Source organism: Abrus precatorius, unplaced genomic scaffold, assembly GCF_003935025.1.
Source record: "Abrus precatorius isolate BTA unplaced genomic scaffold, Abrus_2018 Scaffold10, whole genome shotgun sequence".
NCBI classification, from domain to species: domain Eukaryota; kingdom Viridiplantae; phylum Streptophyta; class Magnoliopsida; order Fabales; family Fabaceae; genus Abrus; species Abrus precatorius.
In genome coordinates, this window is record NW_020874292.1 from 29952928 (window position 1) to 29966744 (window position 13817).

General features: G+C 29.7%; 2 protein-coding genes across 2 annotated transcripts; one reads left to right on the forward strand and one right to left on the reverse strand.

Annotated features, from left to right (window-relative positions):
• Positions 1-470: 470 nt before the first annotated feature.
• LOC113852764 (galactokinase-like) lies at positions 471-6028 on the reverse strand. The gene is made up of 13 exons (XM_027483132.1): positions 5866-6028; positions 5570-5748; positions 5359-5405; positions 5106-5200; positions 4917-4999; positions 4777-4845; positions 3875-4060; positions 2240-2374; positions 1935-2069; positions 1345-1415; positions 1036-1113; positions 665-806; positions 471-581 (listed from the first exon to the last, which is right to left on the reverse strand). The coding sequence occupies exons 1-13, from the start codon at positions 6026-6028 to the stop codon at positions 471-473; spliced, it is 1494 nt and encodes a 497-aa protein (XP_027338933.1).
• Positions 6029-10198: 4170 nt separating this feature from the next.
• LOC113852231 (exonuclease mut-7 homolog) lies at positions 10199-10837 on the forward strand. Its single transcript, XM_027482469.1, has one exon. It carries the CDS (start codon positions 10199-10201, stop codon positions 10835-10837), a length of 639 nt encoding a protein of 212 aa, XP_027338270.1.
• Positions 10838-13817: the final 2980 nt, after the last annotated feature.

Below are 13817 nucleotides of genomic sequence, written 5' to 3' on the forward strand. Positions count from 1 at the left end.
TACAAATGCACGTGGATTCTAATATTACAAGATCTGCTAGGCCACAGCAAGATCATAGATTTATCTGGTTGCCACCATTAAGATCGAAAATGCAAGTGTGCAACATGACAAACAACTCGGTTGCAAAAATGCATTTGATCCTTCTTTTTAACTATTAAGCTTATTTTTCAATTTAAATTTTTAGTCATAATGCATATACAATAAAACAATTTTAAATAATTGCAACAACAAGCCTATTTTAAATAAATACAAAAACATCATTTTGGTAAGAATATCATTTGTCCATTACAAAAGCTGGCTTCGCTGATGTTCACATAATCCTTATTCGTTTGGTCAATAATTTAACAAGCAGATCGAAGCAACTTAATGACAATTAGGATAGCATTTTAATCTTATTCGGTCAGAACATTCATATGGTAGTTTGCATGTTTTCAGCAATTAAAAGTGAAGTGGGGGTCAGAGAAATGATGCTAAAATTTGAAGATGGCAGCACCACTTGATGGCTTAGAAGCAAAAACATAATTGTCAACATTGTTCTCCTTGATCACGCCCTTGTCAATTCTAGCTTTGTAGAAACGTTCCTGGAACGAATATAGAATTATTAACTTGTTTATTCCAAATTTCTAATGTTTATACGACTGTTAAGGAATATATGATAGCAAACCTTCAAACTAAGGATAAATTGTGGTACGATGTTCTCTTTTACCAAAGCAACAGCACAACCACCCCATCCGGCTCCAGTTAGCCTTGCCCCAAGAGCACCATTGTCACGGCAAATTTTTACAAGTTCTTCCAACTCTGGGCAGCTGATTCCATGAATAATAAAGAAAGAAAATATCAACTTTATGTTATGAAAAAGGACACTACATTATAAAAACAAGCAGTATTTTTCCTTGTGTTGTTTGAAGGTTGGAAAGCTCATGAAACTAATCATGCCTTGTGAAGAGAGATCCATCCCAAGAGTATCCAATACATAATTTTTAAATGATATAATGCACATTCTGAAACCAAGAGTAGTGTGTATGTGTCATTTACCTGCATTCATATAAAACACTGCAGCTATGATGACTTTCATTCATAAGGTGACCAAGCTTGTTTAGCTTATCATCCTCACTGAAACAATAATGAATAGTTAAAATCCAAGAAACATGGTAACCACCTAAAAAGGATCACAAAATCCAGACGCTTCCGAGGTGAACCTGAATACATATTTTAGTGAAAATACAGAAGCAAAACTAAACCAATTAAGCAATCCCAAAAATGTCTCATGAGAATTCCATAAAAACGGATGAGCTGTCATGAAGAAGAATAGATATTATATTTGATCAAAATGAAAAAAATCACCTTAATTTTGATGATACAACATCCTTGAAAGCATGAACCCTATTGGCTTCTGAATACACATGTGCAGCTCTCTAGGTATAAAACAAAAGTTCAAAATTAAGAAGCGGTACATAAAGAAATCAGATGTCAACCGTTACAGCAATGAAAAATGGTTGTTGGCAGACGCACCATGCAAAAACCAAAAGCCACACTAAAATTTTTACTTACTTCCAAATTAAATAGTAATGCATGAAGCGCGCTACATAATCATAAATGCAATTCACAAAAATTAACAACATCCTGTCAGTAATTTATCATTAAAAACTGTAAGTTTCTGAAGAAAATATTTTCAGATATAAGCATGCTTATACAAATAGGACAGAAGTAACTGCCCTGTGGCTTAAATGCAATCCATTCAAATAAATATTATCCCGATCAGTGGTTGACAATTATTACACAAATCTGACAAAAATGCATATCAAACACCATTTAAAATTGTAAGTAGCTGAATTAAAGGAAAAAAAAAATTGAGTAGATTCTGATTTTCTGATATTGACGTGGCTATAAAAATGGGATAAAATTAATTTTGCTAACCAGGCTTTAAAAAGCACCTGGTGCAACTTGTATTGCTTAGCAACGTTTATGACATCCAAATAAGCTGTATTATTGCTAAAAGATGATGTCAACTTCTCCCCAGTAATTCCTTCAATTTCAACAGCTGTGTAAGGTTCTTCCTTTAAAAATTCCTGCACCCACAGGAAAATTATATATTTAGACCAGAAAAGGATTATAGCTTTTATGAAAGATTAAAATGTCTTTAAACATTATACAATCAATTGAATAAACATATTATGCATCTTATGTATTGTGTTGACAGAGCTAATTGCAAGGAAAAACTCATATCTGGTAAAATTACCTTGACAGCAAGAACAGGATCAGAAGAGTTATGTTTACGGGCAAATGATACACACATGCCTTCAACATCAGATAATGTTTTCACTTTTAATATTGCCTCTTGTGGTTTCATTCCTAGCTTTATGCCAAGCACAATCTGGAAAAGTTCACAATCACATTTCTTGAGTTTATAAATATAACAATACGAGTACTTGCAAGTTGCAGTATCACCTAAACAGCTAGGAGCTAGCTTTGGCATATGCACACATACACACCCAAATGATTTTTTATTTTTTTAAATAAACCCTCAAATCATTCCTCAAGATTGTATAAATAGATTATTTTAGTTCATAAGATTTTAAAAAGCTTTTGTTATTCCCCAATTTCACAAAAGGTTGTTAGTCTTGGGTCATTTAATGCTATAACTTTCATTGCTGTTTTGCAGAAAAAGAGAATGAAGTGACGTTTTATAAAGTTAGGGATTAACAAAGGATTTTCACCTCAGAGACTAAAATGTTTGATCTTGACCATCTTCAGTATTAATTTGAAGGTTTACTTTGTCTTTTTTAATCTTTATTGTCAAAGGAAACTTGAAGCTATAAAAGACTAATGAGTAATGATATGTTTGGATGTAACAGAAAATGAGTAGAAAGAAAATAAGTAGACAAGAATATGATGAAAAAGAAACATACGAGAAACCTGATGGAAAATATGTGTTGTTTAAATAGATAAAAATAAGAGATACAGTGAAAAATTTTTACTTTACTCGTTTGGATAAATGGAAAAAAAATAAAAAAATAGGTAGTTTATATAAAAATAATATTTTTATAATAGAAATAAAAAATTTATTTTAACAAAAAAGATAAAAATGTAATATAATATTTTTCTTAATTATGTACTTTTTAAATTTTTATATTATTTTAAAAAATATTTCAATAAAATATAATAAAAAATTCACCACTTTTTTCACACACAAATTTTTGTGAGTCCCACGAAATATATTATTTTTCACTCGTATAAAACAAAACATCCAAACACATCAAAACTTTCTTTTCCTACACTTTTTCATCCCTACTTAATCATTTATCTTGAAAGAAACCTGCAAGTGAATAAAATATAATTGACATTATCCATTATTTTATGCAGTCTTAAAATGGCGCTACTATGATAACAATTGATGAGAAAAAGGAATTAAGAGGATTGAAACTCAAAAGCATGTAAATGAAATGCATTTTTAAAAATACATCTTTTACATAAATACTGTTGGAAACATAATGAGATTAAGGTAGGTTTGCAGTGACAAAAATTTCTAACCATAATAATATGTACCACTAGTCAAATAACTAGTTTAAAAATCTAAATAAATTACTCAATATCACCACGACCATTTGTTATTATAATTGCCTAATGCCTTAATTGGATAACTATGATGAACAATAAACAGGCTTTGCTCCATTATTATGAAGTTATTAACTACAGAAAGTCACAATTGAATGCAACAGTAAGAGCAACAAGGGTAAGGACAAACAAAGGTCGATTCGATGATTCCACCCATCCTCTAATTTCCATCTGACTCCAATATAATCCACCAATGCTTAGGGCTGTGGATAAGAATAGAGAACTAAGTGAATTGAATCTTATTTTGGAAAGTACTTACAGAAGCCAAATTGCATTCAAGAACCCTATTGTTATAATTTGTAGCAGCAGTAACAGCCTTCTCAGACGCTGCCAAAGAATGGGCTATAACAAAAGTCCCGCCAGCTGGAAGTTCCACATCTGTTGCGTGGATTGGATTAAAATCAATCAGCTCTGCAAACCCTGCTTTGCCCATGACAGAGATTGCCTATCAAGTAAAATAAGAAAAATATAAGAAAAAGATGCAAGTCCAGGTACAGCATCAGAATGTACAAAGAGCAAGAGAATTGGCGTTGAAGCCTTGTATAAACTATGCATTGGATAAAATCGTATATAGCTTCCATGTAACAATTTAAAATTATTCACAACAACGAGAATCTTTTCCTCCGACTAGGCAGAGTCAACCACATGCATCAAATGGCTTGGTTCAAAATTATTTACAAAAAGTAAAAAAATATATGATGAGAACTAGCTCAAAGTAGAGTAATGCGCTAATGAAGCAGACTTCACTCATGAATTAAATGATACATTATCTTTTCAAATTGAGGCCAAAAGGCTTAAAAAATTATAGATTTAAACCATCTGTATCATTTCCAACTCAAAAGACAACAAAATTTGAATATCTAATACTTTGAACAATGTATTTCAAAGTTACAAACCAGAGCACAAATAGTAGAATCTATTTGACACAATAAAACACCAAATATAAATAGGTTAACCCACTTGACACAATATACTTCAAGTATAAATAAAAAACCCAGATAGTCAACCCGTACACATTAGCTAGATGCTGTCACAGTAGTTGTGAATGTCAATCCATGCAGAGATGACTTGAAGGAAATGACAAAGTTTGGACAGGTAAGTGGGAGATATTTGCATTAAAAATTAGAATAGAACATATCTGTAACAAAAGAAGCATACAACCTGATCCATCCCACCAGACTGCGTGCCAATATGTCGTTCACAGTCACATGTAACTTGTGCAATTTCTTTCTATCAACAACACGTGCAAGTTAGAACATTACAACAACAACAATATTAATAATAATAGCAATTGCTCACACCTTTGGAAAGTTCACACCAAAAGCAGCCATAATAGCAATTGTAGAAGAACAAACAAACGCCGCAGAGCTTGAAAGTCCAGAACCTGTATAAAATAGACATTGTTTATTGAACTAAACAGAGAATCAAAGAAGATGAGGTACAAATCCCCTCACTAATAGCAGCATTCTAATTTAAACAGAAGAACCCACCTGTGGGAACTATTCCATCAACAAGGACATCAAGCCCAACCGGTTGACCAACGTCCACTCCTTTCGATTTTGCGTAGTCGTAATAACCTTTGTACCTACAAAAACCGTATAATCTTACCTATTTTACTGAGTTAAACAACAGTGATAAACACAATTATCTCACCCCCACGAACATACTAGTTGCAAACATATTCACCTTAAAAACAACCACATCAAGGAAATATGGATTTAATTATATTTTTTTTAAACTCACCCACAAATAAAATAGTGGCCCCATTTGTGATGCTTCAAGTCAAGCGCCTGCATGCAAACGAAAGAAAGCCACAGTATAATAAAAACAAAATACATAGCCAAAATGATTCATAAAAACAACATAAAATGGAAAAATGTTATGATTATACTGTTATTATTATTGTTGTTGTTATTAATTGTTATTAATTAATTAGAAGAATATAATCACGGACCTGGTTAGGATCAGCAGGATAAGTACACGTGGCATATGTTTGGTCATTGACATTCGCAATTGTAAGAACGTTTTGGCCTTCGTTTTTCCGAATGGTGACGATCGTATCTTGGCGAATGGCCATGGGCAACACACAGTATCCTTCATAGTCAATGTGTTCCCCGATCAAGTTCACTCTCCCTGCAACGCCAATAACAGTAATAATTCAATTAAACGCATGTCGTTTTTCTCAAAACAGAAAACAAAGAAAATGAATTTTTCTGTTTTTCATTTTCAAAAGAAAGAGAGAAGGGGAACCCGGTGAGCGAGCGAAGAGTTGAGGTTGGTGACCGAAGAATTTGAGAAATTTAGACTTCAAATTATCGAAACGAAGGCGAGCTTCTTCCAAGTGAGGATCACCGCCATATACAGGCTCCAGAGTTTCGAAAACGGGGATTGGAAGCTCTTCGTGTTTAGCCATTTCCGAATCACGATTCAGTTCTCTGTAACTTCTGTCACTGTCTCTGTTCTTTGTCCAAACTTTTCTGTTTCAGCTGAGAATGACGGAAACGGAATCGTTATTGCGGTGGTGACGTGTCTTGCTCCCGTGAGACAGCTTTCTTTGTATATGGTAACCACTCACGTTATTTTTGCCCTTTTGTTTATGAGAACTGGGAATTTCGAGTAAATTACAAACTGTGAATATCTCGGTTTACTTGCGTCGATGTAATGTAATTTTTCTGTTTTGAAATAAGCATGTTGTTAAAGAAATTCATCATAAGTTATTAATAAAAGTAATAGGATGAATGTATTATTATATATTTTAATAAAAACTTTACTTTTTTTAATTCTTTAATTAACATTTTTAGAATATTAGTTAGTATTTTCTTTAAAATAACTCTTGTTTTCATTTTTCACATGTTCTCTTTTCTTCTTTTTCTTTACATTGTTTTATATTCGTTTCTTATTTTTAAACCATAAAATCATTATACATTCAGGCATTCAACTACTAAAATTGATTCAACGCAGTAATTAAAAAGTTTTCTTTATGTATTTAAATTTAATTTAATTATAATGTTGATATTAAACTGTGTTATAGGTAAATTAATTTTATATATTTTTAAACATATATTTAAAGTTATCTACAAATATTTCAAGTAAATATATTTGCTTTCTGTAAACTTTGGTCGGTTGTGAGTTTAACCTTATGTTTAAATTTATTCAGGGAAGTAAAGGCAGCTGATTTATATTTTAATATTTTCTAAAAAATAAATTTTTAAAATAATATTTTTTTAAAAACATATTTTCTGAGTTTTTTTGTTATGTTAGTGCATGTTTTGTCTATTGTGAAGAAGGAATTTATTTTTTTAATTAAGTTTCCTCTTTAACAAAGGCAAAATTACATGATTACACTACTTATTGTTATTTGATAAGTTTCAAAATTTAAAGAGTCAAAAATTAAATTCAAGTATATAAGTTAGGAGAGGGACAATAATAAATAATATTAATGATAGAAAAGAGAAAAAAATAAATAAATTGTGTTAAGTGTGTGAGTGTAAAAGTTGTTACATGCATTATTAATTACTTTATAATTTTTACTTCTAGTATGAGCCCCACTTCTTAATGGAAAAATAAAAAATAAAAAAACTTTGTATTCTTTCTTCTCTGTATAAAATGGTATAATTATAGTTATACTATGGTCTTTATTGCTTTTACCATAAGTAAAACATCTTAGAAGTTGCAGATAGTTGAATTAGGTTTTGTAAATTGGACCAACATGACATGTAGTGCAATTTTATTAGTTTCATCCATACGGACAAAATTTACTAAATGATAACACAGCACAATTACTTAATTTCATCTGTACAATAAATGAAATAGGTGCTAACATACGAAAAAAAGACTTTAGACAAAGAATATGTTTTAAAAATAAAATGTATTAAAATAAATAAATAAGTCAGCAAAGACAGAGATAAAAGAAAATTAGTGAAAAAAGTTAAGAATAGAAAAATTAAACTGTCTTTAATTTATTTGTTTATTGTTGTTTCTTCTTAAATTTATATTGTAAAATGATTTTCATAAAAAATATTTTTATAATTATAAAAACAATTTTGTAGAGAAATAATAATTCATTATTGTTATTTTTTTAGAGAATTATTCACAAATAAATAGTTACTTATGAAAAACCTGAGTTAAACGTGTAGTAAAGAGGAAAAGCATTAAAAATAACTATTCATTAAATTTACAGTTACAAAAAATAATTGAAAATTTTATTTTAAAAGTTTTAAAATTAGTTTAGCTAATTAAATTTGTAACAGTCATTTATAAATATTTTAGTATATTCATGTTTAATTGAAAATATTTTTATTTAAAAATAAAAAATACCAAATTAAATAACAAAAAAAGATTTGTTAAATTTAATTAAAATATTACTACAAAAAATCATAGTTAGTCGATGAAGGAAAAGGTACATTAAGTTATTGATACGATAAAAGTGAATAATAAAAACTTATATATTAACTAGAAGTGTTAGAACACATATATATATACATATATATATATATATATATATATATAATTTAAATTAAAGAAAGAATAAATAAATAAAAATGGATATTTTGAAAAATTAAATAAGACAACAACAAAGAAAATAAATATAAGGTGCTTGCTATAAAATTGAAAGATTCGAAAGAACGTTAGATACACCTCTTAAATGGACCGATAAAATTAATTTAACAAAAATAATAGATATTTTTATTATAATTTTTTTAAAGAGAATGATAGAGTGTTACATTAGCAAAAATTTGAGGACAAGTTAATTGACCTTTAATGTACATTGGTGAATCGTTAATTATAGCAAACAAAGAGGATAAATAATGACTTAAACATGGATTTGGAGGCAAGTTCTATACTTTTGAGTAATTAAAATAATATTAGTGAATAATAGCTTCTAAAATTCTTAGAAAATAAATAATTCTTAAGGTTTGTCGATGGTAGAATACCATGATTTGAGCTTATAAGGGTTATATAGTTGGGTTTGATGGGATTAATAGTTTACTTTTAGTATGTTGAATCAATGATGATGGCTTAATTATGATTAGTTTAATTTACTTATCCTTCTTAATCGGTGATAATATTTCATCAATAGCAATGTGATGATGTTATAATTTGAGTACGATTGAATAGTTAATGAATCAGTGTAAAAAAAACTAATTTATTCCTTCTTCACTCGTACCTAGCTTTTAATTTTTTTATAGTCATTTTTATTAATTATAACTATGAAAGAGTTGAAGCACTCGTGGGCTGTTAAGCCCGTGTTCTAAAAAAAATGGTTGAAGCACTTAAAAAAAATGAAAAAACACATTAAGATGCTTGTTACATTTTAAGAGAAATATAAAATAATTATTTTTTAAATTTATTTAGGTAGTAAGAGTATCTAGTGTGTTTCTTACGTGACATAATACTATAAATTCATCATATATAATATTAATAAAGAGACATTATAAGAATAAGTAATTACAAAAATATAACATTTGAAAATCGAACATGAATCTGGTTTATCTCTCCTTGCAACTTTCAAATTTATATTTTGAAACAATAAAACATCTAATTGTCCTCCTTTTACAAGTTTGTCTATTTTTATTCCTGTATATGAAGAACAACAATGCCTTGGAGTGACTGCGAGTCAATGTCCACTTCATCATCGTTTATGTGCCTCCATGGTTTGTCATTACTCGGATCCAACTCAAAAGCTTCACAATCAATGCTTCAGCTATGTCAAATCAAATTCCGTTTATTCCCTTCACTTTCAAAACACCTTCTTCCAATTTCTAGGGCTTTTGAGTATTCATTCCCATAATAACTTCTCCCTCCAACCAAATCTTATGAAATTGTTGTGAAACACGCATCTTGTGCTGTCACTGCCAATTTCGATCTGCTAAACCTCCCATCCAGTGGCGGCATAACGCATTATTGCTACTCCAAGATATTACTGTTTAAGAACGCTTTGCTTAATTCCTATGAAAATTTGAACTCTGCTTGCTTTTTGTTTTTTGTTTTATGATTTCCCATACACTCACGAGTCTATTTAAGAAGTAAAAACAAAAAGCTGAACATTCTAAAATTTTGTAAAGGACCTTTGGGGGTATGTTTTACTTAGACTAACAGTTATAAAATTTTTAATATTTTAAATACTAAAAGATATTTATATATTTTTAATATAAAATAAAGGGTGATAGGATATAAAATGTAAAACATCTTAAAAATTATTTTTGTGTTAACAAAAATATCAAAAGAAATATTTGCAATAAAAAATATTAAATTAATTAAAATTATCTTATTAGTAAATGCACCTCAAATCTAAAGACACAGAAGCAAACACCATTTATTTATTATGTAATTATATTTTATACATGCACCTCAATATAATATAATATATGACATTCTATTATTAAAATAGAGATAAAAAATAAGTTTAAGAAAAAAAAAATTGTAAAATATTAGACGCTTCATTGCAGATGTTCGTACTATACAAATCCGACGCGGGAACCCACCCCATTCGTAACTGCTCCACAGACGCTAAAGGCACTGCAAAATCATCGCAGCAGAGATTGTCTTCCACTCTCATTCTTCCATCCCACGTTTCCAAAATATGGCCACTATCATCGATCGCGACTACCGTTTCAACCACGTCATCTACACCGTCGACCTTGACGGAACCAACATCAGCGTCACCGTCACGGCAACCGCCTCTGTCGTCCGACGCTGGCTCTCCTCCACGCTCTACTTTCGCCGCCACTACGTTTACTTCAACCAGCTCGTCGTCGGCCTCGGCGTCCAGTGGACTCCCGGCGGGGCAGATCCTCCGCCGGACACGTTGCAGCTCTGCATCGGCCGGCGGTGCCTCATCTTCCAAATCGCTCATGCCGACAGCGTGCCGAAGATTCTCCGCACGCTTCTCCAGCATCCTTACCACACCTTTGTTGGATTCTGGAACCATTCGGACCGACGGAAACTCGCGATTTCGAAGCACTGTTTGGATATGTTGAAGGATCCTCTGGATCTGAGACTGTACGCGGAAACTGAGGATGATGAAGACCTAACTCGAGCTTCGGTGGAGGAAATCGCGGAAAAATGCCTCGGTTTTGAAGTGGAGCAAAGGAGGGAGATCAGCACGAGCTATTGGTATGAACAATGCCTTAGCGACGATCAAGTTGTTTATGCAGCCGTCGACGCTTACTGTGCATTCCTACTAGGTAGGAATATCAGAGCTTGGGAAGTCAACGGGTAAAGTAGCTTCAACTCTTTCTATGCTAATTTGCGAAAAATGCTTGTTTAGAAGTTATTATGATAGTTCGTGATATCTTGGTTGCAGCAAGAATGGAGTATAGTACTGTCAACTGTGCCTAGTTTGAATTTCACCGGTTGAATGGTATTGACGGTGATGGGATGAAATGGGTTTTCGTGACCTTGTTTTGCTTCCAAAGTTTACTCTGGTCTTTCATTAAGGGTGATTTGACGGTATAGTTACTATTTCCATATTCTGTACCTACTGACTAGTTTTCTTGAGAATGTGAGTGCAGAATTAGTGTAAGAAATCAACTTTTACCTTTTTTTTAGGGTCTGCAATACTGCTTTCATTACTTCCAGGCCGTTTCGAATATTTTTAAATTCAGAGTAGAAAAATCAATAACTTTGGTTTATTGTTTTATTATTGAAAGATAGTAAAAATCTAATTTGAAGGACATTTTAGTCCTTCGAATTATAATGCTCACTTTATAAAAAAATTGTCTAATACTTAATTTTTAAAATATTTTTATTTCATTTTCTATTGTTATTTTTTTAAATATAAAGTATAAAAATAATTGTAATTTTACACTAAAATGAATGTTTATTCTATTTATATCTGTAAATTTTTCTTCAATAAATAAAAATTTTAAAAAATGATAGAATGTGTTCTGGATTTAGAAAGGATGGATATTTTCGTGCGAAATGAGAAAGAAATCATCAATGTTAAATATACGACAAATGTGTATCATCTTAATTGTGCATAATTTGTGAATGAGATAGAAAAAAAATTCTTTGTGCCTGCGGTAGATTCCTAATTTCTATTTTTATAAATCAGGAATCATTACCCATTTTACAGAGGGGATGTCATGTTACTTTGAAATAATGGATTTAGACTATTTAAGAAAGATTCATATATAATCACCCAAAGTAATAATAAGGTGTGTGTCTTTTATTCATTTATTTATTCTCTTTGCTAATAAAAATGATTAACCATATGCTTGGTGGCAACTTTTATATTTGCATTAATAAAGAAAGTACGAGGGAAAGTTATCATCGCATGTCTAGGCACGTGTTGGGATGACTCGTACTCATCTATAACAATGGGCGATGGTTTAGTATATTTGTAACATGTTTGATTTTATGTTAGTGTCATGTCTTAAATGTGGTTTTTTTTCTAAAATAAATTTAAGTAAAAGAAAATCTTAGGTTGAAATTTTTATATTAAATTTTAATGTAAATTTACTTTTAAGATAAGAGTTTAATTGAAAATGTAATGTATCAATATTTTAAAAAAGTGTGGCAAATTAAACTCTTATGATAAAAAAATATAATATGTAAATTGTTTTACTTCAAACTTATCTATAACAATGGGCGATGGTTTAGTATATTTGTAACATGTTTGATTTGATGTTAGTATCATTTCTTAAATGAGGTTTCATTTCTAAAATAAATTTAAGTAAAAGTAAATATTGGGTAGTTTTTAATTACGCTGAAAATTTTATATTAAATTTTAATGTAAATTTATTTTTAGGATAAGAGTTTAATTGAGATGTAATGTATCAATTTTTTAAAAAGTGTGGCAAATTAAACTCTTATGATAAAAGAATAAAAAATATAAATTGTTTTACTTCAATCTGATTTGTATTCACAACTAATAATTTGTGATCAAAATCATCCACATTCAAGTTTGTAAATATTCACTCAAACATAAGAGTCTATCGTCACCCCGAAACTATTTTCAATTACTTTAATTTCGGTTTTCCTAAATTGTTTTTAACTAAAAGTAATGTTAAAATTTCAATTTATTGTCACTCTATACCATAATTGTTATACTAATTGATAAAAAGAAATAGTTTTGAATTAATCGGTAAGACACGTACTAACGCCAATGTAGTAGGACTTAGATCAACATCCTAAAATCTGAATATTAACCTTATAGTAGTCTGTTTGAATTAATGTTAAATTTCTTTAATTATAAATTTATTTTAATATTATACTTTTTTTGTATTAAAACATTATTTAACATGATTTTATGAGTTTGTGAACATTAATTTATTTTTACACTTGTATTTATATGATTTCTCTTCTTTTACACATTTGAATTAAAAAATTAGAGGTATAATATATACGCTAACTCATAATGTGTAATTATACAAATCGATATTAAATATAAAATTAGTTTAAACAAATTTATCTATCACATTGAAACATTGTTTTTTCATTATTTAAGACCAAAATCACTTAGTAGACATGTTTTTGGTACACGTGTCTTAATATTTTTATTTAGAATAATAATAATGCTTGTCAAGTAGATATATATCAGTTGTGATTTAGAGTGAAATGATAATATACTAAAATTTCAACACAGCTCTTAATTAAAAACACTTTAAAAATATAAAATGTAATTGAGAAACCTTGGTAATAGATAAGGAGTAGTATATACCCGCAGTAGCATTCTATTTACAGAATAATATTATCAAAAGGAACAATAAAGTAGTTGTAATTAGGATAATACTAGTTTATACTTTATTATTTTTTATATCTTATTTACTATCAAGTATTTGATTAAAAATACTGTTATAGCATTACTGTTATAATCAAAACTATGGTTGCTTAATGTCGTTACTTGATATATGTACTTAAATATTCTTTTATTTAAATATTAAATTACTTAACTGCAAATATTTCCAAAAATATTTAATATAAAATGAGAATAATTAAATTATAAATAAATTGAATTAACAGATTAAAAGAGTTTAATATTTTAATCACTTTATAAGTAAGTAAAACTTAAATTTAATCAATAAAGAAACATCTCAGTTAAAAACTGTGTCCCAGCCAGTTTCCCCTATTGGGCTAAAGTGGGTATGCCTTATGTGGAGAATACAGGCGATTGCATCGAATTACGATCCGCCTGTAATCGCCAAAGCGCGGATATAAAACGCAAGAAACACGCAACAAGCACAGCAGTGCTACATCAC